The sequence below is a fragment of the Mytilus californianus genome, unplaced genomic scaffold (assembly GCF_021869535.1).
Source record: "Mytilus californianus isolate M0D057914Y unplaced genomic scaffold, xbMytCali1.0.p SCAF_1, whole genome shotgun sequence".
In the NCBI taxonomy this organism is placed as follows: Eukaryota; Metazoa; Mollusca; class Bivalvia; order Mytilida; family Mytilidae; genus Mytilus; species Mytilus californianus.
The window spans coordinates 83,599,197-83,620,079 of NW_026262581.1; the positions used below are offsets into that span (position 1 = coordinate 83,599,197).

The 20,883-nt window shown below is 32.5% G+C and overlaps 1 protein-coding gene across 1 annotated transcript in view; it reads right to left on the reverse strand.

Annotated features, from left to right (window-relative positions):
• The window catches only part of LOC127738171 (receptor-type tyrosine-protein phosphatase epsilon-like), a 46,732-nt gene that overhangs the window by 17,615 nt on the left and 8,234 nt on the right, over positions 1-20,883 (reverse strand). The window contains exons 6-17 of the mRNA XM_052249321.1: positions 14,861-14,998; positions 13,809-13,923; positions 11,929-11,981; positions 10,691-10,965; positions 9,968-10,055; positions 8,342-8,409; positions 7,589-7,625; positions 4,993-5,090; positions 3,176-3,307; positions 2,721-2,866; positions 1,859-1,994; positions 1,137-1,286 (exon numbers count right to left, since the gene is read on the reverse strand). Coding sequence (XP_052105281.1) covers positions 1,137-1,286; positions 1,859-1,994; positions 2,721-2,866; positions 3,176-3,307; positions 4,993-5,090; positions 7,589-7,625; positions 8,342-8,409; positions 9,968-10,055; positions 10,691-10,965; positions 11,929-11,981; positions 13,809-13,923; positions 14,861-14,998 — 1,436 coding nt within the window. The remainder of the gene's footprint in view (positions 1-1,136; positions 1,287-1,858; positions 1,995-2,720; positions 2,867-3,175; positions 3,308-4,992; positions 5,091-7,588; positions 7,626-8,341; positions 8,410-9,967; positions 10,056-10,690; positions 10,966-11,928; positions 11,982-13,808; positions 13,924-14,860; positions 14,999-20,883) is intronic.

Below are 20,883 nucleotides of genomic sequence, written 5' to 3' on the forward strand. Positions count from 1 at the left end.
ATTTTACAAGAAATGGATGCCTGTGACATATTTTAATTGCTCATTTTTAAATGTCGACTTGTAGTTGACGTCGCAGGCGACGTTTCCGTTAATTTAACTTTTTGTCACTAAAGACTTCATTTTATATGTGACTGTTTTGTGTATCTGTAAGTATAATAAGTTATGAAGAAAGACGTGCAAAATGACAAATTATAAAAATAAGAATTGTTTAATCTCTAAGAAAACCTATGAGATGTCCTCTGCTTTTTGTTTTTCAAAATGGTTGCAAATTGGGTACTGAGTGCAAGTTAAGTACTGTGACGATATATAGAATATGGATTTAAACTATCAAAGCAGTGGCAGTCGATTTTGATTTAGAATAATTATCCGCACTATAGTACGACTATTGTACTTGATTGCATGCATACTGTTACAAAATGTAATGAGAAATGTAGACATGAGACAATGTGAGCTAAACTGATCATGAAAGGCGGATGATACCAAAGGGGTCTTCAAATTCATAAGTTAAAAAAAAACCACTGACAACGCCATAGCAAAACATAAAACAACTGAAAGATAAACAAAAGTCTACAAAACATAACATAGAAAATTAAAGACTGAGCAACAAGAATCCCGGCATAAAATGGGGGTGTAAGCAAATCCAGCTATACATACGGCCCTCGTCGTGTTGCTCATTTGATTTGATACAAAAAGTTATATAGACAAAGACAATACAATATTGTTAACGAATTTGTTTAAATAAGGATTGTCCAATAAAACACGATAACTTACATGGTTACATGCACACCTGACCATTTACATTTTATGAATTGATCTTCTAATTTGTAAGAGCAAGTATTTAAACACATCTACAATACATCATCTTTGAACCAGGCGTTTTGTGCGAGGCATTTAATTTATCGTCATATTCCAGAAATATGATTACACAGTAGTATAAAGAATCTGTAAATTCAACGTAATGCACATGGTACACATGTTTAATTCTATTTACAAGAAATTGATATTGAGGTAAAAATAGTTTGTTCAATGTCTCTTTAAGGCATTTTGTAAACAGCCATAATTATTCACCAACAATGTTAGCTTATGATTGCCCTTTTGTATCGTCTCTCTCTTTTTTCACTCTTTATCGTCTATACCTGAAACTCTAATCTGTACATTTTCTGATTTTGAGGTATCGTCTGGTTTCCTTGATTTTCTATGTATCTACAGAATTCACTCTTTCTTATGGCGGTCTGTGGGACCGTGAACAACTCTAATAGTACATCAAACACGGCCTCATATTGTTCCTGTATAATTTAAAAGTAGTTATGTTCAAATGCGGTTCAAAAGGGGAAATCTCCCTGATTTTAATGTATATAGAAAAACAAACGATGTAGTTTATGTTGTTTTTAATGTATTGAAATGGGACGTCGATCTCTCTTTATCGTTGAATAGTAATTAATTGATCTGTATAAAAAATGTATGCCCAAAGAATGATATAAATAATTACGTTTCTTTATATAGAGGCGAGTGCATCATATCTGTACAATAAATTCCAGGATAACGTATAAGTTCACTTTATACACTTCTCTTGCAATTTTGTTTTCTTTCTTTATCTATTGCATGTAGAGCTTTGACTGTTAGTCTGCTGTTTATCTGATTCACACCTAACTTACCTTTTATCAAAATTTTATCAATCGTTTTTTACTAGTTCTTAAGTGTTGTATTACTTAACATCCATAGGAGACATACATCAAAAATTATCGACTTTATTTGTGTGAACAAGGTCATAAATTTTAAAATAAATGTGCAAAAACTGTACTTCACTTTTCAAGGCATGAATTCAAATGTTGAAAAAAGAACGTTCAAATGAACATACGTGTGTCTGAATCATATTCATTCTATCTTTTCTCATCATTGTCACATACTCCATAACGTCTACATAACCAACTTCTTTTCCATGTTCATATAATGCATCTATAGCAACAAATGTTCCTGTTCTACCTACACCAGCGCTAAACAGACATTGTTATATATGATCAGCCAGTCCTTACTTATTTATTGATGTGACGTTAACAACAAACTTACAGAAAAAGATAGAAACAATCGTTTGCTCATAATTGGTCTAAAGAATAAAACATTTTAAAATCTAGTATATACAAAAATGTCGTACATAGAAGTTGTAATTTTGTCGATCATGAATATTACTGTTAATATTTCCCAGATCTTATATGTAAATCCTGGATCACTTCTCATACTTCTGACGTGAAAACTAAATATGTATTGTTATTGAAGTGCCTGATATTGTTTTTGATCATTAACAAGACTTTAAAAAAAAAAATGTTTGGTTGTGTGCTTTTATTAAGGCATGCATTTTGTTTTGCATATTATCAAACTAAATATGTCTAATAATCAATCATTCTGTAGAATACAATTTTATTGAATTAGAATGTACATATCATGTATAAATATGGAGATGTGGTATGATTGCCAAGGAGACAACTATCCACCAAAGTGAATGTAAGCACCGTTCGACCTTCAACAATGAGAAAAAAGCCACATCGTACAGTCTGCTTTAAAGGTTCTATTTTATTATATGTCAACCAATGGAACTATGTCTCTAATTTATTGTTAGAAAAGTTATTTAGCATTTCTACAAAACCAAAAGTTCCCGAAGAAGTCTTCGCAACGGAAAGTAATGTATATGTGTATGTCTTGTTGCAATATATAGCAGAACGAACCTGCAATGGACAACCATAGGTCCATTCCTTTCAATTTGTTTTGCTTTTACTTTCCTATAAAAGTTACCCAGATTGATACTGTCTGCCACACCATGGTCAGGCCAATTAGTGAAATGGAAATGAAACACTTGTCGTTCTTGCTGATCCTAAAATGAAAATAAAATAAATGTGTCTGTATAACCTATTTGTTTATAAGTACAAAAAATATAGGATGTGTATTCATACCAAGTGTTCCGCGTATGTCTGTGCATGGTCGATTCAAGGTTTTGTCAACCAACTTAACCATACAAATCAATTCGCCTTTACAAAACAAAGTTCACCAATTCTGAATTGAATAAATGTGTATTTAGTGTTCGTCTTTGAATATTTGCAAATGATAGTCAATCTTAGTTTGGATAATAGTGTTAGTTATATATATCATTTTAACTAGATCTAACTAATGTTTACTAATTTACCCTCTTGCTATATATCGTCAACAGTCTGTAGACATAAACCGTATGATAGGTCTCCTCTGTAATTGTCAGTCTATAATTGTCTACTCCCATTGGTCTGCTGAGTGCTTGGGGCCAATATTGTTCACATTTTTTCTGGAAGTAAACCCATCATCTGACTGAATCAAACTGCAGGTTGAATAACACATTACAATTGAAGTTTTAGATGGTATATATTATGAGAGGTTTTATTTACAACTTATTATTTTTTGCTAAATCAAACATTAATAGTAGTTGACATCCGTTAAGAACGTAATATTATAATTTATCATGGTTATATTCATACCACAATTTATGATTAACTGGAAGAATTTCCTTTTCCTTATAACATACACAAACTAGTAACTCGATTTCGAACTGAAATGACATTTTAATACCAGTAAACTATTGTTTCCTAAATTGATCTGATCTGATCTGGACAACAATTTGACAAGTCATGTTCAGTCTCCCAGTGAATTTTCAGATTAATCCACTGCGGTACATACACATCGAAATCGCATGCAGTAAATCATAATATTAGTAGCCTATGTTTAGACTGTTTAATAGTTTTAATTTACCTATACAAAACAAAAATATACTGAATTTTCTCAGAGAAAAAAAACTGTATTGACTTGACCGCAAGCAAAGTGTCTGACTAGTACTGCATTTGCATTAAGACAATGTCTTAAAAATTAATTTATTCTCCAAACAAGGTTTAACCTTTGTAAGTTCAGAATTTCAGACGATTTTTAAATCAACATGGCCTTTGGAATTATTTAATTGTGAAAGTCAATGTCCCTTTTCCTGAAGGTGTTTTTCGTAGGTTCTTTCTTAATATTTCATTATTTCTTTTAAGTGTATTCCAAATTACAGGATTGGAAAGATGTAGAGCTTGATATATTGTTTGGACACTTGTCTTTCTAAGAACACTATATGCTGCTCCCAAGACGCATTTTTTATTTCTTTTTATTTGAGTTGTTCGGTCTCTGTCTCATTGGCGAATACCCATCATTTTTATTCATATCGATGAAGTATAAAGATCTCCCTCATTGTTTCACCTGCCTTATATACATCTTTAAGTGAATGTATATATATAAAGAAGTCAATGATATCGGCAATTTCAAATCTATTAGATAGGAAATGGTATATCTTGGGGTTGGTGACCGAAAGTTCACATGATGCATCTTCTGCAAGTATGTACTTTAACGGAAATCAATACATCACACTATTTTCCTTTCTCTCAAACACCAACAATTTTTATTGGATTCTCAACATTGCAAAGCATTAAATCAAACAGAGCGCTAATAACCCACACCCCGATTTAATGGACTACTTTACACTAAAATATTTATTGTAGCTTCGATAAGAATTATTTTGGGAGAAGAAACAGCAGATGCAGATTTGACATTCCCTTAACTCTGATTTTATATGCATTCTACCACTGCGTAAGATTAACGTTTTTCATGCTCATCATGATCATTAGCTTGAGAATATAGTAATCAAGAGGCAGTGAAATACTCTGCCAATTTTTCTCAAAGCATTTTAACATTTAAATTCACTATAAAGCAGCCCTTACCATTATTAACTATCGATAAGCAAGGCAATTAGCAGACTTTTTTCTATTAGAATTAAAGAAAAGGTGACTATATAGCGTTGTAATATCAAAATCAGGAACCATCACATATGATGTAAGTATTGAATGTCAGAAGAACTATGTGCAAGACATGTATTCGTGAAGAAGAGAACATTAGTTAGAAGAGAATTATGGATAGTGAACAAAGTGTTGACAGAAAAAAAATTACCCTTCTTTCCTCCTCAATTTGGGTTACCATTACTATTTTCCCAACGTTTTCTTGCCAAATCATATGCCAGAAATCCCTCACTGTGTTCTTTTTAGGACCTATATATAAGAGTGGTGAAAGATATCAAACGGATATTAAAACTCATAATTCAAACACAAACTGACATTGCCAAGTCAAAAACACAAAAACGAGGAAAAGACACACAGTAAACAAAACAAAACAAAGAAAACCAACGACTGAGCAATACGAACCACACCTTAACAGGGGATGGTCTCAGGTGCTCCGAAAGGTAAGCAGTTCCTGCTCTTCATATGATACTCGTCGTGTTGCTCGTGTAAGTACAAATCTGGTAGGTCACATTCGAGGAAATTAGGACGGGATTGTGGTTACGACAATTAGAACATATCCGTCGTCATCTGTAAAACAGATGTTCCATAACGGTCAACCGACTCCTGATGGCGTCCGTAAAATTTTCGAAGGGATAATTTCAACTTCACTACTCGGAAGTCATGGTTCAGTAGCTTCTTTGTAAGCAGCAATACTCTAATTAGAAAATTATGATAGATATTGCAAGCACTGGAATATCGTATCAACTGGAAGAAACAAGGAACGATAAAACCAAGTTATTCAAATCAATAGAACGAAACGTATCTGTCTACTTTTAATAATTTTTGAAAAATCGAAAATTGAATTCAGTGATTTTCATTTCATTTGTATTGACATTTTATACTGAAACTGAAATCAAATAGATTTTTGATTGTTTTTATTGCCAACGTTTTGGAATTCCGTTTGGGGTAAACTCTGTGTCTTTTTTGCCGACCAGTTTCATTATTCATATGAGGCAGATTTTGTACCGGAACTTCTAAAAAGAAAGCAAATAATATAGCATTATCCTTTAACCTCATGTTATATATAGACCTTGTAGGAGAGTTTCTGAGAAAAAAAACCAGTTCAAATTGTGACTTATTATGATGGCATATATTCGATCGAACTTGAAATATTGGAAATTGTAAAACAGGTATAAAATTTGTCCTTTATATCTTGGTTTCCATCTAGAAATTGAGAAAGAGCAAGATTTACGAGTTGCATGTTAAGAATAAAGCTAACATCTCCTACATTCATGAAGTATGTATCTCCTTTTTGATATGATATTCCAGAGCTTGCACATAACATATTAAGATTTCCGTGATAAAAAGGTTGTTGCTTACACGAAAGCTATTGAACCAGGAGTTATTTTTGGTTATTAATGGTAAAAAAAGAAGCCATCCCTTCGAAAGTTTTGCAATCATCATTTTTGTATATCCTCACAGAATATCCGTGTTATAGACGATAACAGTCGTAGTCATAATTCCGACTTCTTTTCCTCGATTGAAACAATATCGAATTCCACTTGTCACCGAATATTTTTAAATTGACATAAGCAAGACGACGGATGCCACTAGTGGAGCAAGATCTGTTTACCATTCCTGATCACCTTATAATACGCCCGGTTTTTGTTGAGATTTTATTGTTCAGTTTTGTGATGTTGCATTGACTGTTTTGTTTTCATTTTGGCTACGGCCTTATCCATGCTACCTGTTGTCTTACACGTATGTTTTCTCTCTAGGTAGCTTTTACAATAAACGAATATCTACTTGGATATCACGTATTAAAATAACGGTTAAAAGACAATTTAAGTCAATGAAAATTTAAGATACTCGGATTATTTGTATATCAATACGTAGCTTTACCCTACAGGTCGAACTTACCTTAATTCATCGTCAATCAAAACCAAGAAAAGAAAAAAAAACACAAAGAGTTACCTTCATGCAAAACAACATCCTAACTGCAAAACTGATTGACTTTGCTTTTTCAATAAAAAAACTAATACAAATCTTATATATTCAATAATGCTAGATATTTTTACAGTTGAAAAAACTATTTAACATCTTTGTTCATTATTAGTAAAATAACAGAATGAGCTCTTTTTTCCATTTTAAAAGATAATTGTTTTTGTAATAATACTAAATGTTTTACAGATGAAAAAATGATATGCGTGAATAACAGATCATCCGGGATATACGTCAATGAAACGGCAACCCAACGACAATAACAACCATACAACCATAAAGAGTGCCATATTCAATAGTCCTCAACGATTGAGAGGTGTCAATACAGTATTTCAAGCTCTATATCGTCTTGAATCTTTACAAAAAAGAAGTGACAACGCCATTGCGAAAAACCAAAGGAGACGAAAAGACTATATGTTCACAAAACATAAAACACAACATAGAAACTAAAACACTACGCAACAACGAACCCGAAACACACTGGGGGAATTTCAGCAATTCCGGATAGGTAAGCAGGTCCTTCTTCACTTTTTGCATCCGTTTCAACATATGAATGAATAACAATAACATGTCACGAAAATTAAGAGGCAAATATCTCATCAAATCATTAAAGGTGTCGTTTAATTTTCAAAATCATATCAATAGCGCACAAATCAAAATTAACTGATGACATTAAATAACTATCATAATGTTCAAACTAATACACACCACAGTACAAGTAACATTTTTTATGTTGGGACTTTGGTATTGTCGTATATGATACCTACCTTGTGATGCTATGTATGATTTTTCTGTGTTATAGCTCTGAAAATAGTCATTCAAAATAGTAAAAATGGTGTGTTTCCGTGTATACGTCTTTACAGCATATCGTGTTGCAAAAGCAGGACATGGTGTAATTTAAGTCGATTTATATAAATAAACAGTTTTATACCTCTCCTAATCTTGAATTATGTAATTAATTTGTATTAAAAGTATTTGCTAAGCTTGAAAATACATGCTCTCGTTGATGTGGCCTGTTTTCTGTTTACCCCACGGAGAGATCTTTCGTTCTTGTATTACACTGAACGGAGTCTGATATGAATTATGCCTAAAGAGTGGCGAAAGATACCAAAGGGACATTAAAACTCACAAGTTTGTAATGTATGATTTAAACAATTGCTTCGGAAGAAAAGACTAGAACAAAGTTTTGCCGGATTTCTGTTTAACACAAGGATAAGTGTACACATCAGATAAATAGGTTTAACTAATCTTTTTGAGAAGTGGATATCGCAAATGCTCGTTTATATTATATTTTGATTAAATAATTTGAGTTGATATCAAGCGATATCCAAATCTCACTCGCTATTTTACTTATAAGAAACACAAATTTGATTGTATTGACTCTTTTATGCCATATCATAATCATAAAACTGAGATAAAAGAAACAGAAGGTATCAAGAGAACAAGAAAAAATCTTAAGTTGAATAAAACATACAAACATATTCATCAATACAGGCAAATAAATAAATTAATTAACATACGTCAATGTAACTGGCGTTGATGTAATCGTGCTTCGTGTCTCCTGTGAGTACAACACGTGAGTGGTCATCTACAAAATATGTTTGCATTTACAGATATTATAGGCTTTTCATTGGATTCTGTTTTGTTTTGTTTTTTATTTTAGATTTCAAATACATTTTTTAAGGGGGGAGGGGGGAAAGGAGGGGGGGGGGGGAGGAAATTCAAATATTGGGCTTTTGGGTTTACCTTTTAATTACCATATGATATTACAATTGATTCAAATAGCAAGTTTTGAAGCATTTTACTAGACATGGGTATTGTATTAATTGACTATAATTCATTTTCCCTAGCACATGTAGCATCACAATCGTTTATTTGATTATAGAAACATTCAGAAAGCACGAATGTGTGTACTCTATTGGATTTATTACATTTATACTATCATACAAATGTATGCTCTAATACATGCTTGCGTTGCAACAGTATTTTACGCTCTTCAACCAATGTTCCTCCATATCCATAGAAAGCCTAGGCAGATTGTAAAACACACCAACAATTATTCGAGTGAAACATATATTAAGAAGTGCACAATGTCATTCATTACTAAAGATTATCTGAAACGTTAAAAAATGGACTTACAAAAAATAAGATAGATGTGATCATATTTTAATTTGCAGGTATAGAAAATGCGTGTTTGCTTTAGAAAGCCCTGAATCATTCAAGCGGAAAATCTATTGTTTTCTAAATACAGGTATTTTTTTCAAAATGTGTGATTTGTTTTTCATCCTAACTAGTGAAACAGACTAAATATATATTTACGTAGAAAATTTAATATGTTTTAAACAATTATCAATATGTTTATCACATTAAATTGATGTATTTCAAGAAGTTTTTTTATTTTAATTTGTATATCAAAAATGAATTTTCGAGTTTCTCACATCGGTATAATACTATTGCCTCTTATAAATGTTTATCAGTGAAAATATAAAGTGTCTTTGTATATTGTATTAATACCCATATAACTAATATAAAAAATCAAATATTTCCTTATTGGTTGTATGCACGATTTCGTCTTGTTTATTGATTTGTTTTTGTAATACATGTGGAATTGCAAATGCATAATAGTAAGTGTATATGTAACCGACCAATGTATCACCGTCGGTTCTTCAAATCTGGGCTTTTTCTACAAATAGCCGGACTTTTAAGGGAAAAATTAGAAAAACAAAAACAGCATCGTTAGTTTTTATAAGGAACTGCAAACATTTGGTATATAGTATGTACGTCAGAAACAAAAAAACGCTGTAGTACGTATAACATCATGTACCTGAGATATCATTAATTATCTAAAAGGGATTTCAACTTGCATTGTTTCGAATAAAAATATAAAATCTGCCGGAAAAAGACGGGCACTTATTAAGGTTGATATTTTAGCTACTTGCTTATATTATGATTAAATCAGCTCTTTCACTTTGTTCGTTAAATTTGTTTGTCGCCCGTGTTAGATCTTATTTTAATCAGATTTTTATATACATATATATGTAACTGCATAGAGAAATACCAGTGAACTGACTTTTCGATTAACAGTTCATAATTAAAAAAAACCCATTAGTGCTAATTTGAATGAAACTATCTCAATGTATACTTACACGGAAATGTTGTGAGGAAACGATTTTTAACTTTGTTCTCCTCCTTTGAACCTTCAGTGTGTTGATGAATAAGGCCTTTGGGTAAAATCTTTGAATGATACACGTATATTTGTTACTATCGATCAAACTTTTAAAATATAATAGTGTTTCTGTTTTTCCATTTAATCTAACAGTTACTGTATACACTTGATAATACAAATCTTTGATAATACGGAATTAAAATATAACTGTAGTTATTGATATAAGTCGCATGTGTCATTTATCGCGAGATTCCAGTGAGGGGTCTCTTAACACAAGCTCAGCCAAGAAGTCAGCACTTTGGTGTAAACATGAAATATCATTGATGTGCTAAATGAATTTTCTGTAAATTTACTGTAATTTAAATGTAAAATTATTCAAGGTCCTAAGTTTTCTTCCACAAGGTATAGATTACTTTTGGTGTTTTTGTCACAAAACGGGAATTTCGGTTATTAATGCTCTTCAACTTCGTAAAATTTTATTTGGCTGTGCAACTGTTTTAATTCGAGCGCCACTAATGAGTCTTAAGAAGACGAAAAGCTTGTCTGGCTTACCAAATTATAATCCTGGTATCCTTAAATAGCTCTTTTTTTCAATAAGCGTATGCTAAAAATTAAATGTTTTATGAAGTTATCCCGCTGTATTACTGTATTACAAAAACCAAGATGTGAACATCGGTAAACTTAATCTAATAAAAGTACATACCTCAAATTCCTCCTTGAATCCTCCACATGCTTGCTTCTCTTTGATATATTTCATAAGATCTTCGACTTGTATTTTGTGTTTGCGAACAGCTGGTTGTGAAGGTACATTGGTGTATACATTTGTGTCATCATCACTTGATGTCGGTATTTCCTCTGTTTCTTCACACATAGTTCTGTTCGTACCGTCGACGTTAGGAATGGTATCCGCAACATCATCAAAATTTGTTTTGGAATCAAAAATGGTACAATCATCTTGAGACTTTGAAGTCTTATGACCTGAAAATGACAAAAATTATGTATTCTATGAAGTGTAAACAGGAAACATAATACAAAATTTATACTTCCAAGCTATTACTTTATAAGCAGTATAACCAATAAAGTGAGGAAAAAAAGCAATTCACTCGTTCTAAGACAAAACCCTGCACCAAATTATTTGCTTAATTTTACGTCTCGATTGATTTAGACGGAATAACACATATTTTTATTGATATTTAGTGTTTAAAAATAAAAATATGTTTTAAAAAAAGTTGTGGTATCAAGGTATTCTTTCGTTGTACCGACATTTTAGAAGAATTATATGTCTTGTTTGTAAAGGCTTTGAAAGTCGAAGCTATTAAAGTCAAAAACATCGTGGTAAGAATTTTTTTTAAACTTAATTTAAATGACTTTTTCAGGATCATCATTAAATTACATGTTTTGCAAATGTCACTCATCAATAAGTTGAGTACAGCCAGTTATTTCGACTATCATAGAATTATTAGAACAAACAGTTATTACGCGTGTATAACAATTCTTTACTAGCTTCGTCTTTATTATTGAAGGAGGAACTAGTAAAGCAGTTTTGTTTTTGGAGCAATGTAATAAAATTATATTTTGTAGGTTTCTTGCTTATCATATATATATATATATACAAAGTGCCTAGAAAATCAACCTAACAATGTTAGAGTAGATCTGATTCTTTACTTCCTCCCCGACCGGGGCTGGAACCTGTACTTTTCACTTCATACTTCTACGACAAGACCGCCTAGCATTGCGCAGACGCCTTATTCCTCCTCTAACTATAGCTGATGAAACCAGCCTTCGTTTCGGGAGGTGTTACCTTCTCGTAGGAATTAAACAATGACATCTGACATAATACACAAAGTATTTTTAAGTGAACAGGAATTATCATCTACTCATCTCTTCAGTATAATTACAGGATGCTATTATATATATATTATATAGAAGTTTCCTTATCACCTAATTTTGTGAGTTCATCTTCTGCATGGTTTTCTTCAGTAGTTGATCTCTTTCTACAAAACAAAAATGTATATTTGTGATACGGATTATATGTTGTTGTTTTTTTTTCTTTTTAAAATATAAACTTTATATATATAGATCAGATCTTGCGGTCATTAAAATTTCGAGTATGATTGTTGTAATCAGATTCAGAATTTAACCAATCAAAATACACTAAATTTTGTTTTTCGAAAACAACATTTGTAATTTGAGTACTGAGCAGAGTTGTATGACCGAGAGTCCACCTCCATAGTATGCAACCTATATATTACATCATCATTATCAATATAAATAAAAGAACGTGTTCTGAAGACATAATGTAGAGATCAGGTAGTAAACATTTTGTTTATTCAATAGTTTAATGATTTTTATATTTATTTGTCTCTAGTAACAAACACTTATAAAGGAGAAAAACCTTCAAACAAAATATTTAACTAAGCAATGTCTACATATTGCTAAAAACAGATTTGGAATTACATGTATACGCATAAGTGGAGTAAACAACAATGTTGCTAACCATATTTTACAAAAATCTATCAAGTTATCAATGCAGTACATGCAGTATTACATATACTACATTACTACATTAGTATAATAGTATGTAAGGACGATTAAGACATAAAATGTCAACATTATCGCAGTTTGCTCAAACGAAACGAATTGTGATGCTGGAGATAATTTCATGCAAAATTTCAAAACTGCCTTCTTCGTTTTAGTTGTGGATTCAAAATCCGTCTGGAATTCTTTTTGTATTGGTAATGTCTTATATTTTTGCATATCTATGCTAAAATTAGAATAAAGAACAACATCAAAAGCAAAATTTCAAAATAAACATTTATTGCTTAACATTAATCATAAAGTAATACGTTCACCCAAAAACTATAAACTCAAAACGTGCTTTTAATTAGCGTTGAGTATGCCACAGGACCTTCTTACGTGGGCAAAATTGTATTACACTATGATTCCTCAAAATGTATTAATATTGGACCAACAAAAAAACAAACACGCAGTTTTCAATATTTTAAAGGGGAATAATTTATCTTCATCTTGTGTGATTGATTATATCTGGGAACAGTATATCTAACGGGAAATGAATCTGATACGCTTTTCAGTATAAAATTGATAAAATCTCGGACTCCCCGAGACTTCCCGAGATTTACGGATTTTGGTAGCGTCTGACTGAAAAACTATCAGAACTGCTCAACTAATAAACCACATAACTCTACTTGTAAATAAATACAAGTTTTATCATTTAGTAGATATATTTTGTTATATAAAATTACCAAAATAAGTTTGATTTATTGGATGTGAAGTGTTTTACAATAGTTTGGGAATTTGTAAATCATCGCGGCATAGCCGCCATTTTTGTATTACCTGGTTTGCATTCTGCACAATTCTGTGATGAAATGCTTTCGATTTTAACAAATTTGAAGTGACAGAATACAAGTTTGATACACTAGCATCACTGTAAAACTAGTTTGAATGACATTTTATTGATAATATCAGAAATTATTAGGATAATAGCGAGTCCGTTTTTAACACATGTCCGTTTCTGTATCGTATCTTTATTAACTATGGCACGACGATAAAATCGACTACAATCAGGTAGTGTCAAGTCCCGTCAATATATATGTTCCTGATTATATTTACCACACAAGAGGAAACATTTAAATAAGAAATACCGTGATAACAAAATCATCCATGGAACCAATTTTTACTATGTAAAAAAACAAACAAATATCGCAAAGAAAAAGAGAGAGAGATTATCATTTCAGTGTTATAGATAACATTTTTTTTGTGTCATATTTAAATATCATTTGTCATTTCAGGTGACAACTTACTTATAGAGCAAAAATATCACCACTACTAGAACAATAACCAAAATTGCTGCAGAAACGCCTCCTCCAAAAAAAGCAACTGTTTCACTTGCTTGGTTTTCTGTAGATGGGGCATAATCTGAAATACAATTCAAATTTTGTTTTTGTCTTGTAGCTTTTAAAATTACTTACTAGTCTTTTACCTCAGTGAACAATGAAGAAGGCAAACAAACAACTACAATGCAACAATTGAAATTAACACTTTACAAATGTCGTGCGCTCGAAAGTGTTCCTTTTTCCAACGTTTATAAACAACAGTGCTTACGTATTTGCAATACAATATTCTTCTGAATTCCATGATCATTAATACTATAACTATCCGACACGAATTGTTACTGAAAATATTTGGGTTGTTTTAAATCCCGAACTACAACACAATATCTGTCTCAACATATATTTTATTTTTATATTACTTCTTACCGACTATGATCATGTTAAGGTATAAGAAAATATTGTGTAGATATCATGGATTTCAAAATGTTAAATATCACTTGAAATCGAACTTTTGTTTTCAAAAACTGTAAATACATATACAATATCCGTATAGTGTAGGAAAATATAAAATTTATTTGACGAGCTTTAGAAACAGAACGAAAAGCAAGGCTCGCTGAGCTTTAATTCTGTTTCGTAGCGAGTACAAATGAATTTTGTATTTTTCTACACTGTACGACTATTGTTTTTATCCTGCATTTTAACATTGAGCTCAAACGTACAGTTTTGTGTTTAAACCCAATCATTGAATTTGCTTTTGAATGAAATCGACATAACTTAAACGCGAACCGCAATGAGAACCCCAAAATTTACTGTGATGTAAACCGTAACTTAAACATAACCGTATGCACGCAACAGAAGCCAGATACCAGGAGACTATAAAAGTCTAGTATTCGTTTATCGCTTCGTATTATCTGTACACCTGTATTTGTATAGAAGAAATCTCAATTGCAGGATACAATGTTATATCTAGGTAAATATAATAATATGACCGAATATTCACCACTCTTCATATAGTAACATACATGTAATTTGGCATCGAGGACCACTATGATACTGAATGCAACCATTTGTACAGTTTCCTTCTTCAGTATCACAAGACATGTTGATGCATGTCTTACAACTTCCTTCGCAGTTAAATCCAAATCTACCATTACTACATTCTGAAGCGAAAGTGACATGCACGTGTTTAGAATCGTAACCGTGAAAGTACAACGCTATTATCGAAGGGGGAGAATATGGTTTAATTAAACCCATTATTATGCTTTTGTAAATAAGGCTTTAAATGGTCTATGTACTTCTACAGAAGAAACAGTTGGCGTATTACTTTCTTGGTAATGCAGAAAACATTCCTACCGTCATATCGATTAACACCCAAAAAACTGTTCATGATCACCATTGATAGATGAGATCAAAAGTTCACAGCACTGTATATAAGCAAACGATATAAACAAAATTATTGGCAAGCAACGAATGACATAATTCACTTGAAACTGTATGTACACATTGTAAAATGATGTTCATTTCATTGTAATATTTTAATCAAACGCATTACTGTGTATATAACTGACAAAACAAAAGACATGTTCAACGAATTCATCTATGGTCAGTTAGTTTGCGGTCGTGGGCTTTTTGTAAATTAAGATCTCAATCAACCCTCTTTAAATATCTTTAAGTTATTTCCAAATAAGGCCGTGTTCACATTGAGCTAAACTCGGTGTGGTGTAAGTGTACTCGACACTTAAACTAAACTCTTATTACTATCCCATTGATAAAAATCAATGTTTACATGTAGTTTAACACAGGTTTTCACTACATGCAGTCGATAGTCAATGTAGACCTTGTGTGGACTAAGAGTACACTTAACTAGATATTGTGAACGTGGATTGATTGATTGATTGATTGGTGTTTAACGCCACTTTCAACACTATTGTGCAATTTTGTGGCGGTCAGTTTTTAGTGGTGGAGGAAGCCGGAGTGCCCGGAGAGAACCACCGACCTTCGGTAGGAAAACTGACAATCCTAGTCAATTAAGATTGGAGTCGAGTGCACCTGCCCCGTGCGGGATTCGAACTCACAACCTCAGTGTTGATCGGCTAGTGATACAGTAGTTCGACTACTTAGACCACTGGGCCACCGAGGCCCCCTTGTGAACGTGGATTTTATCATGCATATTCAAGGAAGTTACATATATTGAATGAAAATTATTATAATAATATTATGAATTAAGTTATTTACCTATTTATATGACAAAAATTCAAAAATTGCTCAGTTAAAAACATTAAATTTAAAGCCTTGTGGACCATTTTTTTTAGTGCGAGGGTGGATTGTTTGCTGATAGAATATTCATTTTACACCGGTTTATAGTACGGTTTATTATTTAGCGCGAAAATTATTTTCACTTTTTGAACACAACTATTTCTTGCACAGTTTTGCATTTTGTAAGACAAAATATTTATTTCATTATGTCTTGGACAAATTATTTTTACAGTTAGTTCCAGTCCAGACTATTCATTTCCGAAATCACCCCATGGTCACTTTGGTCTTCTTTCGATCGGCCGTAAAACCCTCGCCAAAGTGGGCCGTCCGTTTGGCTGTGCGGAATGTATAAGTACTCAGTCACGTCTGTTCAGAATGGGGACATTAATTACAATGCCTCGTGTAGAGAGAGCGCCACGCTCTCTGCACGTTAAGAGCCTTTGCAACAACTCTCTGAAGGGTATGTAGGTGGCCTGTTGCAAGGCAAAATTTCTGTCCCTTTTTTCCAATGGCACTGTAAATTGCCCCGGTGTTCATCTCGGACGACTTCTATTACAGGACCTACCTATTGTATTTATTGTGAATTTGGTATCGTCCTGAAAATGCATGAATTATTTGTCCCTGGATGTTAAGCAACCAACAATCAATCAATCAATCAATCATTTTCAATATCCCTTTTTCTCCTTATTGTTACACTGTTTGAGCTTGCGAATCGTGACATTATTAGCAAAGTTCTTTAAATCAATAAGGTAACGTCCATTCATCTTCGTGGGACAAGCCATCTTTTTATTACATTGATAAAAAACAACCAATTGTTTTCAATAACATACAGGAACATTTTTAAAACTCTATGTTGAAACCCTCGCTCTTCTTCCCTCATGAAACAAATATGTTTTTTCTTAAACAAATTGTATTTAAACAATTTATCTACGAGAGTCTGACAATTCTTCCCTAGAATCATGTTTGGCAGATCTATCCTCGAACATTTTTTGGCAGTTCTTCCTTAGAACATATTGAGACAGGTCCAGTCTAGAACTGATTCTGGCACTTCTACTTTAGAACAGATCCTGACAGCTCTATTTATAGAGTTACCAATTTGGTTTATCTTAAAAATCGTATACGTTTTATTTATTCGTCCTTATATTTATTTATTTGTCTATTTATTACTTACCTTCTTCTTTCTTTTTTATTTAACTATGTATGTCTCTATTTCATTTGATTTATTTTATTTTAAATAACATATAATGGTATATTGTTGTTACTTTTCATGATTTAATTGTTTAGTACTGTTCATTTATATACATGTTGTTATTAGTTTGTTTTTTTATATCTATGAATTGTTGCAATTGTAAGCGCCAGGCGCGTAGCTACGTTTACGTCAAAACGCCCGGGCGTACACATGAATTTAGGAGAAAAAATAATTTAATCAATAACTTTGTCAGACCTTCATTGAATTTTACGGGAGTTGGACAGAAGCTTTTTAAAACCAAATTTAAGATCAAAATTTTATAAATATTTATTTTTATTTTTGTCTCGCCTTGACAGAGTCAAAAAGTGAGACATAGGTATGCTGTTTCCTGTGTCGTCGTCGTCGGCGGCGTCAACAATGTATAAATTTGTGATTAGGTCAGTTTATGAGGAACCAATAGTGGTAGGCAAATGATATTTGATATGCAGTTGTATGAGCATTGGCACATCTCATTTCCCCCCTCAGTCATGGTCTATTGACTTTGAAACTTTTGCTTAGTTTACATGCATTACTTTGTGATTAGGTTTGTTTATGGGAAACCACTAGTGTCATGTCAACGATATTTGGTATACAGTTGCACTAACATTGGCACATCTCATTTCCATGGAAATTATGTTGCCCCTTCCCCTCAGAGTCAGTCATAGTCTATTGACTTTTAATTTGAAACTTTTGTTTAGTTTACATTATCAGTTTGTGATTAGATCAGTGTATGGGGAACCACTAGTTGTAGGTTAAATATATTTGGTATGCAGTTGTATAAGCAGTGGTACTTCATTTCCGTGGATATTGTTTTGCCCTGTATTTTCAGTCATGGTTCATTGACTTTGAATATTTTGCATAACTTACATGTTAAAGTATTGCTATTTTAATTTTAACATTTGCCTTTTACTATCAAAATAGCAAAAAGGCGAGACATATCTCTGTGTAAACAGTTTATGGTGACAAATGGACTTACTACTAGGGGGTGTCCAGAGCATAATGAAAATATTTTTTTTTTTATTTTTCGTATTTTACTGATAAAAGGACTATGTTATTTTATAGTTAATAAGTAGATACATTTTGAGGTTAAAGTTTGTTACACATCAATTACTTTGTCAAACCTTCATGGAATTATATGAACATTTGGCAGAAGCTTTTTAATGATTTTAAAAGAGATAATTTTGAAATTATTTTTTTTTTATTTTTAAGTATTTTACTGACTTATTTTTTTTTTATAATTAACAGACAGTCTGGGATTATTTATTTATTTTTTTTACATGATAAATTTGTAAACCTTCTTAGATTGTTATGAATCTTGGGAATAAGCTTAATATCTTCAAGATTAAGAAAAATCATCTAAAGAAAAAGTTTTTGTTTTTAAATCCTGTATTTGTCTGATGAATAGATAACTTTTTATAGTAAACATTACACTTTTACACAGACAGAAGCAATCCCAGGAGAGACCCAGGGTTCCACGGAACTCTTTAAGAATTTTATATTTCACCTGAAAATCTATGAAAATTATTTATTTCATGTGTCTATTAACGGAATTTGCGCATAAAAATGGGTGAAAATTTAGATGAAGTCAAAATAATTAATACATGTAGAACGACAACATTGAAATGGAGACTTTTTTATTTTCTCTAAACTTTTGGATTTTTGTAGATTGATTGTTATACCCCACATCTCTTTTTATTGAAATTGAGAATGGAAATGGGGAATGTGTCAAAGAGACAACAACCCGACCAAAGAGCAGAAAACAGCCGAAGGCCACCAATGGGTCTTCAACACAGCGAGAAAATTCCGCACCCGGAGGAGGGCTTCAGCTGTCCCCTTAACAAAAATGTGTACTAGTTCAATGAAAATGGACGTCACACTAAACTCCAAAACATATAAATGAACTAAAATTAAAAAATAAACAAGACTAACAAAGGCCAGAGGATCCTGACTTGGGACAGGCGCAAAAATGCGGCGGGGTTAAACATGTTTTGTGAGATCTCAACCCTCCCCCTATACCTCTAGCCATATGTAGAATAAACAAACACACAGCAATACGCACAGTTAAACTCACTTTAAAAGAAGTCCGAGTCCGATGTCAGAATAGGTAACAAAAGAAACTAAGTAAAATGACAATGATATATAAATTAACAAAGGACTACTAGCAGTTACTGACATGCCAGCTCCAGACCTCAATTAAACTGATAGAAAGATTATGTCTTCATCATATAAAAATCAAGCACAATCCCTCCCGTTAGGGGTTTAGTATCATAAACACATTTTACAGTAACTGGTTCTTTCTCGATTACGCAAGTTTCTGGGGCTTCGCCCCATCAACCCCATACCAGGAGGTCCTCTGCCCTGGACCCGCTTTGGTCCCTCAGACGCCTCGCCGAGTATCGGGCGTACACTTACAAATGGACTAGCTACGCCACTGAGCGCAGGCCAAAATTTTACACGATGATACATAACCATTTATTTATCAATACAAAAGATTGTATTACGAAAAAGGAGAAATAACAGAACTAAAACAAGGGGGAGGGTTTGGCGCCAACAGACTAGTTTAACCCCGCCACATTCTATATGTGCCTGTCCCAAGTCGGGAGCCTGTAATTCAGTGGTTGTCGTTTGTTACTGTGTTACATATTTATTTTTCGTTCATTATTTTGTACATAAATTAGGCCGTTAGTTTCCTCGTTTGAATTGTTTTACACTTGTCATTTCGGGGCCTATAATAGCTGACTATGCGGTATGGGCTTTGCTCATTGTTGCAGGACGTACAGTGATCTATAGTTGTTAATTTCTGTGTCATTTGGTCTCTTGTGGAGAGTAGTCTCATTGGCAATCACACCACATCTTCTTTTTATAAAACACACATCCATGACTGTACATTTACATGATTTAATAGATTTCCTATTTAGTTCTATTTTATCTGAACTATAACTTGCAGGTACAATCCAGCTAACTAGTACTTTTCTACATCTTCCTAGGGTACAACTATTCCATGCATGAACATTTAGAACAGTTTTATGACAGATTATTCTGAAATTCTTAAGAGATATTAGAAGTAATCTTATCTGAAATGTCTGATAAGGTTTTTGCTTAATTGTATTGAAAGAAAGCCTCTTTGCTTCCCCCATTGTTATTTCAATAAAGCAAATAAATGAAAAAGATTTACACCAATGAAAAGAGTATGCATTAATTACTACTGACATATGACACTTATTTCCCGTATAAAATTCAGAAGATAAAAGCCTTTAACTTTTTTTTAAACAACGAACTAAACACTTTGCGAAACGGACCCCAATAATAATCCAGGGTGGTCTGAAAGGCAAGTGATCCGGAATAGTCAAAGATACGTTTTGTAATGTGTAAACTTTTTCATTTCGGGCAAGAATTGGCTACAACGAAGGAAGTACAGACAAATACTTTGTCACTTGCAATTTTATATAGATGGAACAGTCTTAATTTCCACTTAAAAAAAATCTGTATTTAAAATAATTCGATATTGTGTTAACATTGGGTTGGTGGAGGTCACTGATCAATGTTTAGATATGTGCTTGA